Here is a 19652-nt window from a genome sequence, read left to right on the forward strand (position 1 = left end):
TCCCCCCCCCCCCCCCCCCCCCCCTTCACATCTGGAAACCACAGAGTAGGGGCCTGGAGAGGTAGCAGTCTCCATCCATGGGAATTCTCACACTTCTACGAAATAAAACTGTGAGCAACCTGACCTACCTTGGCAGTTTTGGAGGTGGGGTTGGGCCAGGTGACCTCCAGAGATCCTGCTTGACCCAAATTGTTCTACTACTCTGCAGCAGGACTTGTCCTGCTGATGAAAAGTTCCACCACAGAGTAGGGGCCTGGAGAGGTAGCAGTCTCCATCCATGGGAATTCTCACACTTCTACGAAATAAAACTGTGAGCAACCTGACCTACCTTGGCAGTTTTGGAGGTGGGGTTGGGCCAGGTGACCTCCAGAGATCCTGCTTGACCCAAATTGTTCTACTACTCTGCAGCAGGACTTGTCCTGCTGATGAAAAGTTCCTACAGGTTTGAGAAAACAGGTGCCTGGTGTGAGGGACCAGCCCTCAATACCCACTGGCTACTGGATCCAGGACTGGTGATTTTCTGTCATCTATCTCTCTAACTTTTCTTCTATTTCTCTTTTCCTTCCTAAAATCATTAAAGAACACATGGCCTACCACAATTTTTCCCAGGTTGTGCAGCTTGAACATACATGTATCGTGACTTTTATAATCAAAGTATCAGCCTTTCTGATTGCACAGCCTAAGCATATATAATAAGTATCAGCATTCATTTTGTGGCTCTAATTAAAGCTAATGTTCAAATACAGATCTTGAGTGTTGTTTCACCTTAATCTGATCAAGGGGTATCTGATGGTTGAGCATTTCCTCAGACTGCAACACTTAAATCACTCTCCCTGGAAGGGCTAGGTCTGGAACTAAGGCTTGATCCAGCTGTAACTCGGCTCCCCTCTGAGAAGTTTAGAAAGCAAGGGGGTCCAGTGTGAATCTCCCTGGGTTGCCCTACCAAGGTTGTAACATCTGGACAGAAAAGACAGCTCTCACTAGGTCCTTACTGAGGAAGAAGCTTTCGTGTAGCTTAACCCTTCACTAGAAAGTTTGTAAGGAGATGTGGTGGGAGAGAGGGAGGCTAAGTGCCCTAACCAACATCAGAGCTTCAGCAATATGCCCCATCTGAGGTAACACCTCTGAAAATTCCAAGCAAATCCAACTTCTCAAGTTCTGATACTCTCCAGATTACTTTTCTCCTACCTGAACCCCATGGACAGCCCTTTTGAGGGGATCAGACTTTGCCAGAGACCTTGCTGTCACAGCTCCTTTGCCAGCTGCCCTCCCCTAGAGGTGACAGGTTGAGCTATCAGAGCTCGGGCAGTGCTCTGGCCACAAGCCATGCAGGTGCTGCAATGGGAGAGCCTGGTCCTCACCTCACTCCCAGCCTCCACTCAAGTTTTCTGTAGGCTTGCCTGCTGACCACATCACAATGGCATGACAAGATTAACTCGGTATTATCCGTAGTGCTAATGGACAGGCATCCACTGCCCAGTGTTTCAGACCAAACTGGCAGCGGTGCTATTGAAGGCTGGATGGTTTTTTACCACTTTGCGTAGTTTCTCAAGCACAGATAATCAAAACATTGGATTTCAGAATAAGTGTCTGATGTCCCAGCCCAAAGAGATCCTCCTTTGCATGTACATCACCCCATGGCTGGCCAAGTGCCATGGTCTGAGCAAGTTGCAGGGGTGTCACCACCTTTGTGTGGTGGATATTCTTTTTGATGGAATTGTGTTATGGATACGTACAGTAACTCCCATGCTTGGATACCTCTTGGAAGAGCTTCAAACACGTAAGCTCTGGGAAGAGAGGAATTTACCAAGTATGCACACTGTTTCCAGAAGTATGTGTGTGTGCCTCTTGTTGTGCAGCTACCGGAGCAGGGTGGGGGCTAGTGGTTTTGCAGCTCAGCTGCCCTCCTTGCAGGACCTCTCACCCCAAGCCCCATACAGTAAAGGCAGCTCAGTTGTTACTCCTCTTCAGCAGCCCTCTTTGAGGTCAGGTCTATGCAGGCACCTCATTGAGCCTTGGGAACTGAGAAAGTAAAAATGTTTTGCTGACAAGGCTGTATGTGTTCTCTCTCTCAGATGGACACACAGGACCAAGCTCAGTGAGCACTGGTGCAAGGTCAGACATAGAAAGGGGATTTTCAGGAAGGTACAAGGCCTCCATAGTGCCACAGGGCAGGGACCTCAAACTACTGCTGCTGCAAATGAGCAGAGTCCATTGCCTTTCGCATGGGACAGGGCACTTGCCTGGAGAGATGTGCCCAACATTTAACACTGACAATTTGAATATTTAACATTGACAACCTGAGGAGAGAGCAGGCCATCGTGGAAGAAACCAGCAGCTCTAGCTTTCAGAAAAACAAAAGCCTTGACCTCTGTTTATTTCAGAAAATGCCTTCCAGCCCTCCCACAGCCCTACCTCTGAGCTTTCTCTTGGCCTTAATGTTAAACCCAGGTTGCACCAGAAGCAAGAGCCTCTCTGTCCACAGGATAAATACTCCTCCTCCTCAGAGATGAGCACCAGAGCTTAGTTTACATTGCAAGATGCTTTTTGGCCCCATGTGACTGAGCCTTCTCTTTTCCTCAGACCTGACCCTCATGCTTGGCTCAGCCTTGGCCCTGGCACTGCAGCCCTCTCCAAAAACAAGCCTTCCCAAGAGAAGGCTTTGAGCATCAGCTCTCTGTTGAATTTGGCAGCACCTTCTCAGTCCCTGCACAACTGCAGCTCTGGATTTTCTCTTCTACCTAACGCAACTCCTCTGTAATAAAAATACATCAGGTGATTACTCTTCTCTCAGCCCACCTCCCCGGACAGCCCCTTTCCAGCCACTCTCCACCTGTAGCTCCCAGTCCCAACCACAACACAACCCTGAAGGTTTGCTGCAGGACAGGGAAATTGCCATGCAAAGAAAGGCTGGAAGAAAGGGATTCCTGAAGCCTGGAAGATAATTTTCTTGATGGAAATATTAAAGACTTGGTATCACAGGGCCCTGGACAGCCTACTTTTAAGATCCTGCTTTTAACAGAAGGTTGGAACCAGTGTGTGTCAGGAGTCCTTTGAGCCCTCAACAACAAGAGCGTGTTATCTTCAAAGGGGCTAGGAAATGCTACGGAGCAAACTTCAAGCTTTAGCTGGAAAAACATTTCCAAAACCCAAAGCGACCATGTTATGAAAATACAAAAATATTCCCAAGTGAGCCCCAAAACCAAGGAAAAGAAACCTGCCATGAGCCTCATAATGCTGCTGCCAAAGGATTTAGGATGCTGGACACTCAGAGTAACACCCTCACACAGACAGGCACATAGACAACCTCCCTGAGAAAGACCAAACCTTGTGGCCTCTGGACCCAGAGGGCCACTGGAAGGGTAAAAGCACAACCAAATGAAAGGGACAGAGATCAGAAAGTTTACATACAGTGATTTTAACCACTACAAGTTTTCAGCCTCACGTCAAGTACTACTTGGTGCTTCCTCCTCCTCCCAGTCTTCACTGAGTTGGCAAGATAAAACTGCAAGCTTCACATGTACTTGTGATGAAATTTGGAACTGTTGCATCAGGTTAAGAACACAACAAAATCCTTCTGTTTGCTTTCCCCTTTTCAATAGCCAGTTAGCACATCTCCCTGTGATACAGCTATTTTTGTGTGTTACAGCTCATCAGCCCCAACATACACAGCACCTGGCTCAGCTATCTGGTGGGTTGTTATAGAATGGTAATCACACCTGACGGACACCCTACATACACATATTTTACATACCTGAATCAGTATGTGCAACTTCCAACAGCTTAAAAAGCCACAAGAGTGTAAGTGCTCTCAACTTCTGCCCATGTCAGTGACCACCTAAAGTGTAGAGCACTTCACAGAGCCTGTGTCACAGCCTACCCACCACCATCACACAACCCTGCAAGCCACTGCACATCCTTCATTAGATACTCAACAGCTTCTCTTGAAGATCCAGAGGCATCAGAACTTGCTATCATGTATTAGAGACTGAAAGCCTTGGGGAATGTTTATTTGACTTCTGGTTCATTCCATTAATAAGGAGTCAGTGCTTGAAACTCTAAAAAGAGATTCTTCTGGACAAGGAATCTGCAAGAAAATACCTATGAGGAATGGGGCAAGCTGAGCTGAGCCTGCATGGGGCCAAGGATGGACTTTCACAAGATCCCTTCCAGAGGGTGATCTGCTCAAAGCCCAACCACAGAACAAGAGCAGAAACGTGCCCCAATTCCCAGCCTCTGCAAGCGACGCCACACTTAAGTACACCACCTCTAAGTCTAGTTCTCCCTTCCACCTTTAGCTGCTTCAAGGACAAAACTTCCCATCTTTATAGATGAGTGCTCCAGAAACTGTAAAGGTGGTTCACGCTAACTGCTCACTGAGAGGTCACGTTCACCTATCAAACCCACGCCATCTGGGGCTTCTGAAAGATTAAAAAAGAGAGACAAACAAGAGGATTATTAAAAATTTAACTATATACCATATTTATTATCAATCCACAGGATAATCTGATTGCTACATGAGCTCATAAAAGCTATTTCACCTTTACAAAATTAAAAAAAATGTGCCACAAGGATGTAATAACTGCTGATAACCAAGGACTAAATCTTAAAATTATAAATTTGCTGTAGAAAAGATTAAAAAAAATTATATTCACTTTAGAATTTTACTTTGAATAAAATATTCCCCTGTATAAAAAATAAAAAAGCTTGCTCTGGTTAGAATTAGAGTATTTTTCTTCTTCTTTTTAAATCTGGGAATTTGCATAATATCTCTGTAATAGGTTTCTTTTTTTTTTTTCCTATTGTACCACGCGGCATTCAAGCATAGCAGATTAGGAACAAACATGAGAAAAGCAGTCTTAAAACATATGAATTCCACATGGAAATTTTACCTTCCCTTCCTTTCCTCTATTCTTTAAAGACACTTTAGCAAGAATGGCCTTGGAAAAGAATACAGGTGGGGAGGGACCCTCAATGTGCCATTAAGTGGAGCAAGGTAATAAAAGGCCTTTTGTAAGTGCTTTCTTAATAAGGTGCAGAAGCAGACTGCAACGTTGCTAGTACTGCACTATGTACAATATTCACAATAGACTTTTCTTTATTTAAAAATATTCCAGCTAGTTCACATTTTCTCTTCCATTCTGAGGCTTTCAGTTCCATCACAGCCTTGACAGCAAGAAGCGCAGCAGCACCACTTCCCTTGTGGTCAGTTGGTCCTCTTATGAAACACTGGAACCTGCGAGTGGGCCAAAGTTCTTGGGTTGTTTTCCTACATAGCAACCTTGGGAATCCACCTGGGTTCAGGTGTACATACTGATGGCTGGAGTCCTGAGTTAAAAACACTCCAGCACTGGAGTCGGACACAGCAATGTTTTCTATTGCCAAGGCTTTACCTTAGATTTGTCTTGTGTGTGCCAAGGGATGAACCTCTCCTAGAGAAACGTAAAATACAAAACCAAACAAAACAAAGCTAAAAAACCACACCATCAGAGGCTTAGCAGCTCTTGACTCTTGACTGGGTGATGTCTGATGTTTTCTTGATGACGCTGGCCCGTGTCTCGCGGTCCGGCCGGCTGCTGCTTGTGGAAGCTGTGGACATGACTTGTGGCAGAGGGATGTCTGGGAAAGGGGGCCAGGAGCTGTTGTAAGGCAGCGGGCAGCTTTCTTCTTTGATGGTGACTTGGAGGTCAGGCTTGTTGGCTACAAAAGTTGCCATGCTGGGAAGCATATGAGAAGTGTTCCTCATTCCCAGATTGCTGAGATACTGTTTGCCTTCAATGTTTTTCTTCTGCCAATGAAGTCGTCCCTAGAAAAGGGGAAACACAGGAGGAAAGACTAAATGAGCAAATGGAACTTTGCAAAGTGCTGCAAGTAATAAGATGAAGACAGAAACACCCAGAAATTGCAGAGGAATTACCCCATCTCTAAAAGCCTAAGCCTCTGTCTGCTAGCTTTGAATGCCTTTGCTCTCTGCCACTTCTTTTCTGAAATTGTGTACCTAAACCTTGGTGACTCTCCAACACTCAAAAGGCCCTTCCCACGTTTCTGATGGAAAATAAAGGCCTTATTCCCAGTATGCCAGAGACAAAAATGGACAAGGACAACCAAATGCTCAGAGCTCCAAATGGAAGTGTCTCCTCTGTTACCAGAGACAGCTTCTTCCTGCCAACGGGCAGGCACAGAGACTCAGACCTCTCAAACAGCACCATCCAAACTGTCAACACAGGTGAGGCTGCCAGGAAAACCACTGTCACTTGATGGTTTGTCCCCCATCACAGGGAGGAGGTTCACCAAGGAAAGACGAGCATCCAGTCCTTTCCCCATCACACATGCTGCAATGGCATGTTCTGTCAAAGCAGATTTGGGTAGTCATTGTTGGTGGTCTACATACAGGCCCCACCCTAACCAAGGCACGAGAAACAAAGCCAAGAGGGTTAGCTGTACAACCTGCAGCTCTCCAAGAAGGAGGATTCAGAGGGATTTCTGGTGGGCAGAGCAGGAGAGACATTTGCAAGAGGCCTTGGGCAAAAATGCAGCTGGAGCACAGGGCATCTAAGTGCCCTCAGTGTGCTTCCCCTGACCTCTTAGTACCTCTTAGTACTCAAGGGGATCAGTAGGTTTGGTCACTTGATGGCAGCCCCAATAGAAAAGGCCAGTGCTAGTTTTACACAGGTGCAGCTCGGGAAACGTCCATAGGGTGGGTATTTTCTCCAGGGATTCTTTTAACTCAGCAACACCCAACCAACTGCTCAGGAAAGGTTTTTGCCTCAAACACTCAAGCTGCATTTGTAACATACATGCAAGCATTTCCTCCAATTGTATGAGTTCAGGTGCCATTTAAGGAAACCAAAGTGGGCATGCTTTCAACCAAGATAAAATACTCACTACCCAGCAATGTCAATGCATCATATTAACAAGCTAGCTGACACTGTTGATGGTTCTCCAGCACATCTTATTGTGCAAATTAACGAGAAGGAAACTTGTACAGATACCCATTCTAGGACAATCATCCACATGTCCACCTCCCTTGAAACTTCCTGGTTTGTTTGTCTCCCCCAGCTACTAGTAAAATGAATACTCCACTGGTAGACCAAGTGGCAGTCCAAGAAGGGGGAAGTATACCTCAAGACATTGTTCTTGAGACCTTCCTCCAAAGTGCTAAAATGCCACAAAACACTTACCTCTGTATTTTCTTCATCGCTCGGAACGCTGTCAGTTGTTTCACTTTCTGCCAAACAAAACCAAAACAAAAATGAAACTTATGCTGTTCTATCTAGAGTAGCAAAATGCAGCTCAAGAGGCCAAATCTGCTTCCAACAAGTGGAAGCAAACAGAGTCAAGTCAAACAACCAGGAAACAACAGAGAAGCATGGGCCCCTGCCACAGCAGTAGTAACTCAAGGGCTAGACAGCACAGCTGCATTCAACAACTGGGGTAAATTCACATGGTTATCACAGGTGACATGGCTATACCCTCAAAAAGACAGCAATGGAGAGGGAAGAAGTAGATTTGTGCTTTCTGGGGAAAGGGAAGAGCCTCCTGCAAGCAGGGGATGTCCACTCTCCCTTTTCCCTTCTCTTGACAGCTCCAGGCTTGGCTAACAGCTACATTCTGTCCAAATCCTTATTTTATCCTGCAAAACCAGCAACAATGCCACCCCAGGAGAGATAAGTGTGTTTTTGTTTCATGAACTGTTATCTCAGCCTGCCCTCTCAAGGGCTCATTGTTACTTTGGGTGCTTCATTACTGTTGTTATACTTTGCTCCTTTCACTTTTGCCACTCGTGCCCAGCCTCCCCCAGTCTATTTCTCAACCCTTCATCCATTACTTGAGCAAGCAGAAATGCTACTGCTTCCAACCCCATCACCTCCCCTGCCACACACAGCCTCCCTCACCCTCATTACTTCCATCAGAGCTCAAACACAGGGGTATAGCTCCAGCAGGATGGCCATCCTCCTGCAGCTGCATTCCTCCCTTGCAGAAAAGCCTAACATCCAGGAATTTTCATGTTCATGTGTGTCTGAACACAAGTCTCCTGGTGTCTGAGGGTCAGGCTCCTGGCTCCAAACCTTTATTTCCAGGCCTGGCATGCAGTGATGGCTGCTGCCTTCACCACAGCTGCCTGGTGCCCAGACCCTCACCCAGAAAACGCAGAGGTCTGGACTGCAGGTCCCCTTCAGCTCAGAAGGTTTTAAACAATTGGCCTGTTTCCTGGGAGGACGACCTTAGGCATCTATCAGGCTAGCAACAGCATTTGGAAGACGTCTTTCTCCAAGCCCCTCAACCAGAGCTGAGCAGACAGGGCTCATTCATCCCCTAAACCAACAGGAACACAGCAATTACAAGGCTGAAGGAATGATGTGGTGAGTTACTGCAGCAGAGAAAGGAGCTGTAAAGTCCCAGTTTCCACTCCTCTCCACTCTGTGTCACACGTTTTAGCCCACGCAGACTGCTGTGCGCAGCCCCTGCACCCCTGCAACCATAAACCACAATCTTGCCTTCCCAGAGAGCAACCTCATGCTCTGCACTAGATGTAACATGAGTGCTAAGGGTGCACAGTGGATTGTCCCCCTGCACATCTTCAGAGACTGGCAGTAACTTGCCCTTCCCTGGAGACTCGGCTAACCATCAGGTTTAGGCAAAGGGGTGTAAACCAGTGGTCTGATTTGGTCTTTCAGACCTCAGGATCTAAACTGCACCCAAAGTCCTGAAGCAAGGAAGCAGACAGCTCAGCTACTCCAGACTACTACTGCTCCCAAAGCCAGCACCTCCCCTGTGCCAGAGCCTTCACTGCAGCGGGCAGTAAGCAGAGGAGCAGCCTGAAACATTAAAACTAACTGCAAAGCCCTGTGAAGTTAACACTCTGCAGGGCTTCTCATTCACTGGCCCAGGTAGAGAGATGTGCCAAGATTAATCTGGCTAATTAAGCCATCCTGGGGGCAGGAGAGGCAGAAATTAATCTGTGCAAAGGAGAAATGGCCCTGGAGATAGAATCAATAGAAGCAATCTACACAGAGACAAGAAACAGATATTCCTTGACATGAAGAAACATGTGGCAACAAAAAAGAATGATGCAGCGGAAAAGGAATCCATCCTTGGTGTTTATACATAACAAAATGCTGAGCAAGAGAGAGCACTATAGTTAGGAAAGCCAGAGAAGCTAGCCACTCAAGCATGGAAAGTTAGAGAGGTTATTTCAATCAGGAAGGTTATTTGAATCAGTGTCAAACACAAGAGGAGGTTGACAACAGCCTCAGTACTAAAAAAAAATATTTCATAGACGTCAGTGGAAATATGAGAAAACTCACAAGGGTCACTCATATCATTTGTCTGAGTAACCTCAGAAAGGAACCGGAGGTGTTTTTGAAACAAAACAGATTTATGTAGGACAGCTGATACCTCAGGCTACTTTTTGTTGTTGTTGTTTAGGAAGAGCTAAATTAACTGCTCCTGCTCAGCTGTTATGGTCATACCCTTTCCTGCCATTCAGCAGTAGTACCTGACAGAGTAGGCAGCTCTGCCCAGCAAACCCACCAGTACAGGACCAGGGCCCCTGTTGTTCTCCTGTACGGGTTTGTGTGGAGCAAGACAAAGCCAGACATGGTCACAAGAGTGCCTTACAAGCTACAGGGTTCTAACAAACCACAGACCCCTGTCCTCTCCTTTACCTCAAAGGCAAATGCATGCTTTAGAAAAAAACAGAAGAGGTTTATAGAAAAGTCAGGCTGGAAGGGACCTCAGGAGGTCTCTAGCCCAACGTCTTGCTCAAAGCAGGGCCAGCAACAGGACTGGATCAGGTTGCTTGGGGCCTTATCCAGTCAGCCTTGAAAACCTCTGAGAATGGAGGCAGCAAAACCTTTCTGGGCATCCTGCTCTGCTGCCTGACTGTCCCTGCAGTGAAAAAGGTGACATTTTTTCTTACATTCAACTGGGCCAAGTTTTCTTGTTTCAATGTATGCCTGCTGTTTCTCATACTCCCACCACACATTGCTGTGAAGAGCCTATCTCTGCCTTCTCTGTAACAGCCCCGCAGGTAGGGGCAGGCTGCTATGAGGTCCTCAAAACTATCTCTTCTCCAAGCTGAACAAGAGCTAGTCCTTCAGCATCTCCTCTGTGAGTGAGTGTGTGCTCCAGCCCTTGATCATCCAGGTAGCTCTTCCCTGCACTTGCACCCCTTTTGTATCTTTCTTGGACTGGGGGGCTCAAGACTGGACTCAATACTCCAGAAGTAGTGTAACTAGTGCAGAGAAGAGGGAGATAATAACTTCTCTAGATCTGCTGGCCATGCTCCTGAAAGTTGGTGGCCTTCTCTGTGGCCTAGATGCTCTGCCATCTCGCATTCAGCTCACTGCCCAACAGCCTTCTGCAGAGCTGCTCCCCACTCCATCAGCCCCAGCCTCTATTACTGTTAAAGGCTCTTGCTACTCAGGCACAAGAGTTGGCATCTGTCCTTGGTGTATTTCTTAAGGTTTCTGCTGACCCAATCCTGCAGCCCCTCCAGGTCTCTCTGGATGGTGGCCCTGCCCTTGAGTATATTGACTAGTTTACCCTCTTTGGTGTCACCTGTAAACTTGGAATGTCTGTTCTCCAATACCTCTTTTCCTCATTAAAATATTAAAAAGTCCTTTCAGTACTCAACTTCTTACTGGCTTCTAACATGAGTAACCAGGATCATGAGAAGCTGCCTTCAGATACATTCAAAAGCATGTCAGTGGTGGCCCTGCCCTTGAGTATATTGACTAGTTTACCCTCTTTGGTGTCACCTGTAAACTTGGAATGTCTGTTCTCCAATACCTCTTTTCCTCATTAAAATATTAAAAAGTCCTTTCAGTACTCAACTTCTTACTGGCTTCTAACATGAGTAACCAGGATCATGAGAAGCTGCCTTCAGATACATTCAAAAGCATGTCAGTGGCATGAAATCACCTCTGTGTTATCACACTGATGGACTAGCAGGTCCTATAAAGTTAGGACAGCTGAAGGCCACCAGGAAACTAAGACAACATAAGGGAACAGCAGAAGTACTTGAGTCACATCTAATTTTCCTTATGTAGGCTTTTTGCGTTGACTTTAGGGGGAGGTAATTCATGACTTGCCCATGTCAGGGTGGTCACCAGACCACCCCTGTTTATTGTCCCAGCCCAAGCAACTACCACAGCTTCCAGATCAAGACAGTGACTTTTGTTTGCATTCCAGGAACTCAGATCCTGTAGCTGAGGTTAAAAGAAATCATCATCATCTTCACATAGATGGGAAAGGTTCTGCAAAAAGCATTTGGGAAGAGGACAAATGTTTCAGAGCCCCATCTCCCAGTTACTACTACTAAGTTAAAGCACACTCATTCCCCTGCCTCATGCTTTGCAAAGTCCTTCTAAATGCTCTGGCCATTACAGACTAAATCCATTGGGAAGCATGATTGTTTACCAACACGTGTAAGACTAACATTGGAGGCTACTCAAAAGAACATCACACTATTCACCCAGACCCAAAGATAAAAATTCCTAAATACATCATCTATAGAGATGCATCTGGAATTAATTTCAACCTAATGAGTCAAAGGCAAAAAACCATGTGCAAAAGAAGAAATTGCATGTGGAGCAATTAATACTTAAGTTTGCCCAAAAAGATTACATTTGTACTTCTACCCAGTCTCCTGAGGCTAACAAGCCAGCAACATGTCAAAAAAGCAAGGACAGGTTGGATCTGAAACTTTTTCTACTTTCAAATGTGGCTTTGCACGGCTTCCTACGGAAATAAGGCTCATACGATTGCAGGGACTTCATACAGCATGCCCACATGTGCATTTGTGTCTGTTCTCCCCTAACAACTTCTGAACACGCTGCCAGACCTGGATAAGTAATAAATGAGTGCCAAAGACCTTTAACTTCCTAACAATTTTATGAAAGTAATGGGCCAGGCAAAAAAAGATAAACCATTAATACCCTGACTTGGAAAAAAGCTTATCTCACCCTTTTTAGGTATCAGAGAGTCCAGATGGGAAGCCATACGTCCACAGCTCTCCTGCTGGCAGGGCGGCTTGTTATCAGTGACTACATGGCTGTTCCTGTCTGCAGACTATTTGTAACAAGACAGATCCACTCCCCCAGGGCCCTCAGCTCCACGTCTGCACTACATATCACTAGTGCAGCCCTTAGCACTCTGTGACCACTGTGCTAGGCATAGAGGAAACAGAACAGAGAAGACCTGTACTCTTTACTAAGTCACAGGGCAAGGGGGACACACTGTATTTGCAGTACATAATTTTTACTGCTGAAAATGCCCCTCTAATAAAAGCTGAAAAGACCTCTCTGCATTACATCTAAAAAGGTTATTTTTCCATTAGTCACAGGCTAAAATCTGCATCTCACATTTCCAGCCTCAGATCTGTCGAGTTGTTTCCCAAGGTGAAATGAGTAAAGAGGACTTTCAGTTTTTGAGTTTCATCAAAATCAGGGGCAGCCAAACAGACATTTCTGGATCTCTGCCAGATAAGAGTCCTCTTTCCCCCACTGTCTTCCAAACATTTCCGAAAAAAGAGCATTAAAGAAATGCCAGGATGCTTACCTGCATAGGATGAGACAGGGGAGATCTGTAGGGGGTACAGCTGGCTCATGCTGAGGGGCTGTTCGTCGCTTTCTGTTGTCACCTCTACTACCTGGCAAACATCAGGGGGATTGGCAACTATCACCTGCTCCTCACTGCTGCCATCAAGGTGCTGCTGTCCTACAACTTGGGGTTAGAAATAAAAAAATTTGTTACTCACAATGCCTCAACCCCACTGGATCTCTAAGAGCCTGCCCTTGGAGACTGCTTGGTATTTGAGTGAGTTTTCAATACCATCTTGGCATGTTCTTCCATGCCCACCACGTGCTTTCAATGGGACTTCTGAAGGAAACACGTGTGATTTATTTAGTTAGCATCACCTTTAGAGACATTTTTCCCCACCTGTGACGACTGAAAATGCGTAAGTGTCCCCTGGCTCTCACACATAATGTCCTTGAGCCCTCCTTGACATACCAGCTGTCCAGAGGCTTTCCCAGGGAAGACCACACCACACTCCTCCTCCACCCGGAAATGTGGTCTCCTTGGGACATACGGACCCCAGCAATCTCTCATAATCTGGGAAAATGGCATTCTCACCCAGCAAGCTGCCAACATGCCATGGCCTTCGGATGCTCTCATGCAAATTATGCACCAGAAGGCCAGAACTGGCATGCAAAAAACTGTCCACATGGTCAAGTAAAACACGGTGGGAGTCTGATTTATACAAGACATGCATGTGTGAAAAATTTATTCTCCAATTAGATGCTTACTCTCACTGATCCTTTCAATGCCAGTGATGGTATGGAGAAAAGCACAGTTGTATCTGTGGTCTGTAATCCTTGTGGTCTATGACTGAAAGCTACAGTTTGGTTGTTATTAGCAGAGGGTTTTCCTCTTCCCTCAGGCACCAGATATTTAAGCACCAAAGGAACATTATTTTATTTCTACAAAGTGAAGACACCATGAATGCTTTGCAAGCATCCTGAAATGCTTTGCAGACATTAGTTGTGCTACACAACACCCTTTTGTAACGGGAAAAAACTGAGGTACCAAGAAGTTACCGAGCTAAGCAGAACTATAGTGAAAGCCAGAATCTCACTTCTGCGGGGCTGCCTGAGACAATTCCTTTTGTCTTGTACAACTACCCTAACAATCCCAGCAGCATTAACACATGACAACTGCATTAATCCAGCATGGAGCTGAAAGCCACTTGCTAGATTTGAAGAGCACATGGGGATGAAGCTGTCTCAGAGGACAGCTAACTTGAATCCAGAGTTGTCCAAGAGAACAGAAAGGACTGTAGATACTCTTTCACTGGAACATAAAGCTTCAAAAGGAACAATCATACAGACAAATTCTGTACAAACACAGTGCTGTGTTGCTAGAAATTCAGACAGTATATTTTTTCTAGACTCATGATGGGAAAAAAAATGAAGGCAATAAAAGACAGTAGATCCTGAAATTCCTCTGTTAAGTGACCTAAGTACTCTAATTATTAATTTTTTAAAAGGCAAAAGGTAGCATATACTCCTGGATGAACTAAGATAAATATAAAGTAATGCACATGTATATACACAGAATCCATTCCTGCCTTCTATCTTTAGACAGGCCCAGAACATGACTACTTGAAAAAGAAAACTGACAGGCTTTACTCCCAGAGAAAAGCTGCATTTAATTCTGCTCTGTGAAGTGCCAGGTAATCACTAGAAACTCTCCCAAACCTGGGTATGTATTTTATAAGACAATTCCAGCATCACAAAAATTACTTAAATAGTGCATAGTCTTTTTTTCAGAAGTTGAATCACTACAAGTATTACAATTTTGTTGTAGATATTTTAGTTCCACTGTATTTCTACCTTTCCTGGTTCTGAAACAAGCTGCTTTTTTTAAGGGGGGTGCAGGGGGCAAGAGCATATATACACAGTTAATTTTTATCTGGGAGAAACTAATATTGTGCAACCCTGTCAGGGTACGAAGTGGTTATCTGCACAATCTTTCCCTTCAATACCTCATGAATTCTTACCCACTCTGAGAGCGTATCAAAAATTACTGCTCCCTTGGGCAAAATGCCACCATTTTCCCATGAGCTACATGTGTATCAGAAACACTGCAGCTGCTGTTTGTCTTTTCTCTCCTCCAGCTGATTTACCTACTTTCTACAGAACAGACCTATTTTATCCTTTTCCCCCTATTTATGTTAAAATCCTGCTTGCAGTCCTAAGTAAGGACTTCTCTCTCTAGCCTGGTGAAGCAGCACATTTCACAAGCAATTAATGAAACAACACTGGATGACAGTTACTCACACAAGCCTTGCTGTTCCTACCCCTGAAAATGGATTCTATGAGGCCAAAGAAAAATGAAAGCCCTTAATAAGGTGCAAATTCAGTTCTGTTCCTCTGAACCTCTTGCTTAGCTTTCACGACAGACTTTTGAGCATTCTTAGATGTCGATGTTGCCACTATGGGTCCTGTCCTGTAAATTACTGTGATCTTCTAAGGTGCAACATGCATTCATCTCATCTTAATATCAAACAGGAGTTCAGGATACAGTGCACTGTAGAAAATTATGCTCTGATGTTAGTAGGTTTTGGAGAACACTAGGTATGTTCCAAAGACTGCTGTTAATTGATCTCTGCTTGACTTTAAGACTGTAAAACAAAGCAAAAGTGTAGGAAGCTTCTTCCCTGGAACTGCGTATTTGCCTTGGTATGTTTCAGACTTATTTATGAGTCAGTCAGTAAACAGGAAGCACTAATAGCACTACAGTGCTATTTCTACAAGTTATAAAACACTCTGTAATAGCAGAAGCAACAATCGTTCTTACACTCTTATAAAGCAACAGCTGATTAAATTAACTGCCATAAAGAGGAAAACTACACTCAAACTCCTCAGCCAAAGAAGCACTTGAGAGTGCAATGTGAAGCCCTGTGACCTGGGCATCAAAAATAGTCACTACATGTAATTTCTGCCATGTCTCCAAACAGAAGAATAATATTATTTTTCAAACACCTTTCTGACATGTATAAAAGTGGAATTCTAGAGAAAACAGTATATGGGTCACATTTCTAGGAGCTCCTGCTGCAGTGACAACCCCAGCCAAAAAAGAACTGTCAAAACCCAGCCCAATTATTCTATTGAGAGCCAATTATTCACATGCTGAGATGACGGCTAATTCCTAATGTACCTGTTTTTAAATGCAGTCTTCACTGATCCTTGTTGTTAGCTCAGTGATGCCAAGAACTAATTCTCCTACTGCCAGCAAAAAACCCCAAAGATCCTCCATTTTCTCTGCAGGTTTAAACTCCCAAATAAACAGCACCTTTTGAGCAATGGGAAACTGCCATCTGACTGCAGTTTAACTCCCCTATGACACTGGCTACCACCTCCTCATAGCTGAGGGCTACCCTATGGAGTAACTTCATGTCAGAAAATGTCACCTGGGCATGTTTGCAAATGGTTTGCTCTCAGGGGAACCACTGTGCTGCTGCTCACAATCTCTGCAAGGCAATGGGGAGGGATGGCTACCAGGACCTCCCATGGTTTGGGCTACTGGAAAACGCATTGACCTGATTGTAACCACGGTGCAAAATGCTGATGGAAAGCTGAGTTTGGCAGAGTCACTGAAGTTTCTGAAATCATCTGTATGCTTAGCATATAAGAAAAGCACATGAGTACTTACCTACAAAGTTCACTGTACTGTCAACTTCATTTTTTATACTGGAGGACAGGAAATAGTCAGAAGTGACATCATTTAGCCCATTAATCCCAAAAGATGATTCAACTGGCTCTTGCTAGAATGAAAACAGTACAGTTGGGTCAGGTTTAATTTATTTGAGGAGCCTGGATTCACTAATCTCTTTGTTCTAAGATGGTAACAAATCATATTGTTTCTGCCTGCCATATACCCCAGCTCTCTTTTTGACACGGTCCTAGAATGAACATGCTGGTTCTCTGAGATGGAGCCAGTAGTTTATTCCATTTCCAAATCTTCTGCTTTGAAACAAAAGCCATTTTTTGTTTTCAGATTTAGAGTGAGCCTTCAGAAAGCAGGAAATTAGTGTGCTATTTACTACAAGAGATTAAAATTTGGAACAAATAAGGAAGAAACACTGCTTTAAAACAGTGCTGTATCTCTCAGTGTTCTCTGAAAGGAAGCCTTAGCTTCTGTACAGCAATTACTAAATTCTAGCCTTAATTCTTCTCTACAGCAAGCCTGAAACAAACCAAAGTGTTTACACTAAATACAGCCTTTTAGATTACATCATAAACATTACCACAGCGTTGGTAAAACACCACCTGTTCTACAAAGACTGAGCTTTCTACAAGATGCATCTCTGTAGGCCTGGTACACTTGAGTGGAAATCTAAAAAACTTTCTTTAGAATAGATCCCAAGAAGTTTAGTTCCATACTCAGGATTTATTTAAAAAGCTGTAAACCCATTTAAAGATTATCTACAGGTCCAGCCTTCTCCCTGGTATTGGCTCTCTTATGGGGTTATTGGTTACAAAGTCTAAAGTCTTCTGCTCTTACTCTGGGCTGCCTGTGCCATTTCGGCAAGGGAAATTCTGCCTTTCTGCTGACCCAGAGACACGCACAGAGAGGTGCAGGGCTGCCAGTTGAATCTGATGCCATGCCATGCCCATTTTCACTGCTCTAAAGCATTTTGGCAAAGGCAGGATAAAGGTAAGGCTCAAGGCTTGTGGTGCCAGTCACACTACTAACCGTATGCATGTCTTATGGGGGCAAAAAAATGGGGACAATGAAAGGTCTTTCCTACATGCCACATGCTGAAACTCAAAAAGACATATCACTTTGACACAAGTTTGCACCTCCCCAGCCAGGAAGCTAGGCTGTAATACACACAGGCACCCTGCCCCAAGGCCCCTCTGCACAAAGGGGGTGAAAAGTTAGTGTTAATGACACCTAGGTCTTTGATGCACCGCACCCGCTGTGTCAACCCACAGGTCAAACAATTGGAGAGCTGGAAAAGATAAAATTAGCTGTCATTGATTCACTGAGGATCACTGACTGCAGAGACATATTAGGGTTGCACACTGCAGCCCTAAGCCATTCGTGTTGTGCAATGTCCCAGCAAACACAACAGCCCCCAGGGGAACCCTGCACACACAGCAGCGTGTTCAGCTTTACAGGGGCTTGGTTACAGGGGAACTGATTTCGTAGCCCCCTTCAAGAGACAAATATCCTGGAACTTGGGTGATGGTGCCACACTGATGAAGGAACTTGGATGCTGGCACAGTTGCTTTTAAATCACCTAAATTTTCGGTGTCCAGAATGCCTGGTGGAAGCCTAAACTAAATGCATGGGGAAAGGTGTCCCATTTTTTAAAATGTCTCAATGGGGAGCTGCATGCATAGTCAAAAGGATTCATCCAGGATAAGGCAGAAGTGAAGTCTCAGACAGGCAATTCAGCCCTTAATTTTGCGTCAAAGGAAAAAGCCTAGGCTAGTCACATGCTTATGGCCCTCCTCCCATTGCTGAGAATTCATGTTTTCTTGGAGAGACCCTATTTGCCCCAAAGCCCAGTGGTCAGAGATATACCTGCGAGTTAGAACTGCTTGCAGCCCCACTTGCCGAACGTGGAGTAGGGATTTGGTAAGGCCCAGGTCTTGTCACATCCATGGCCACAAGCAGGGAAGTGCCCTAAGCTCAAGCTCAGCAAGGCCTGGCAGGGCTCTTCACTCCCACCTGCAGCTGCTGTGGTGCCCACAGGGGCAAACAATGGCAACAGTGGAAAGCTCAATGTGAGAGTCTTGCTACGCTGAAGTCCCTTTGCAGATCTGCACTTGGATCCTCAGCTTCTCCCTCTGCTGATATTACCCTATTGCAGTCACCAGGCAGATCGTGGAGCAGCCTCCCACTCACTCAGCTCCACTAAAGAGAGGTTTTCAGGGTAACTGCAAGGCATTCAATGCAAAACATGCAACCTGCATCTCAGGAATTCACAACATCAAGCAGCTTTCAATACCCAGAAATGTGCATTTGCATTAATTTATCCACCACCCTTCTATGCTGTTATAGCTTTCAACATTGAATAGTCAGTCTATCAGTGGCTGAGCATGGAAGGAACACCTATGTGAAAATCCAGGCATACCTAGAGGCCATCCCGTGTATGCAATTGTTAGAATAAGGGGGGAGCAGACAGGAATACTGCCTGCCCCACCTCACAGTCTACAAGAGCTAAGTGGCCATACCATGGTTGGTGGCTGGTGAGCCATATGCTTATAGCAGGCATCACTGACAGGTGTGCATGTGCTGGAGGCACGGCCAGTTCAGCTCACTACTCTTGCCTCAACTCGCTCTAGTGCGTCTGTGCAGCTCAGGGCAAAGGAGATGGAGGAAAGTGCTCCCAAAAGCTGCCAGCATTGCCCCACTGGCACCTACTGCTAACATCACATGTTCCAGACATCTCCACTGGGATTCTGCAGAAATGAATGCTTGTGAGATTAAACTTAATGGAGAGGATGAAACTGTTCAAGTGCCTCCACAGCTTTAGACACTAAATATTTTGACTAATTATGAAGCAGGGGAATAGCAAAGTACTGCTGCCAGCTTTGCCAGGCATTACACACTGCTCTGACCAAAGGAGCTCACTGCCCCTCTCTGAACATAGGTTACCATCAGAGTCAGGTTATAACAATCACACGTGGCTATGTGATCCAGAGAAGATGGTTAAAAAGTGGTTCCTTTAAGACAATTTAAAAATCACATTATTCTGACATGTAACTTCACAAGTCACAAATGCCAGGAAAGCATCTGCCTTCCAAACCTGATTTCAATGGAGGAGTTCCCCCAGGCCTCCAGATTCACCCAGCTCAGAGCATCTCCTGGCCAGCAGGTGCAGGACCTGTCTCCAGGTGTGGGTGGCACAGCCTCTCACAAGTGAGCAGCAGGAGACCGAGCTGCCCTTCTGCTGCAGACAGGGCTGCTACGTGCAACCCAAGGATATTGACTGAAAGCCTGAAACCTCTGTGATTCGCTTTTTGAAAACAACTGAAGGCAGACCAGAGCCTGTAGGTATGTAATACTGATCATCCCAAAGAGGCACTCACTCAGCAGTAAGTGTGAAAGCTAGGGAACACCATGCTTTG

At 45.2% G+C, this 19652-nt stretch overlaps 1 protein-coding gene across 1 annotated transcript in view; it reads right to left on the bottom strand.

Annotated features, from left to right (window-relative positions):
- Positions 1-4461: 4461 nt before the first annotated feature.
- IRF2 (interferon regulatory factor 2) overlaps positions 4462-19652 on the bottom strand; it is a 23730-nt gene continuing 8539 nt past the window's right edge. Inside the window, exons 5-8 of the mRNA XM_010002448.1 lie at positions 16222-16333; positions 12565-12729; positions 7182-7228; positions 4462-5806 (exon numbers count right to left, since the gene is read on the bottom strand). Of these exons, the coding sequence (XP_010000750.1) occupies positions 5495-5806; positions 7182-7228; positions 12565-12729; positions 16222-16333 (636 nt within the window). The 3' untranslated portion in view covers positions 4462-5494. The remainder of the gene's footprint in view (positions 5807-7181; positions 7229-12564; positions 12730-16221; positions 16334-19652) is intronic.

Source organism: Chaetura pelagica, unplaced genomic scaffold (assembly GCF_000747805.2).
Source record: "Chaetura pelagica isolate M959 unplaced genomic scaffold, ChaPel_1.0 scaffold67, whole genome shotgun sequence".
In the NCBI taxonomy this organism is placed as follows: Eukaryota; Metazoa; Chordata; class Aves; order Apodiformes; family Apodidae; genus Chaetura; species Chaetura pelagica.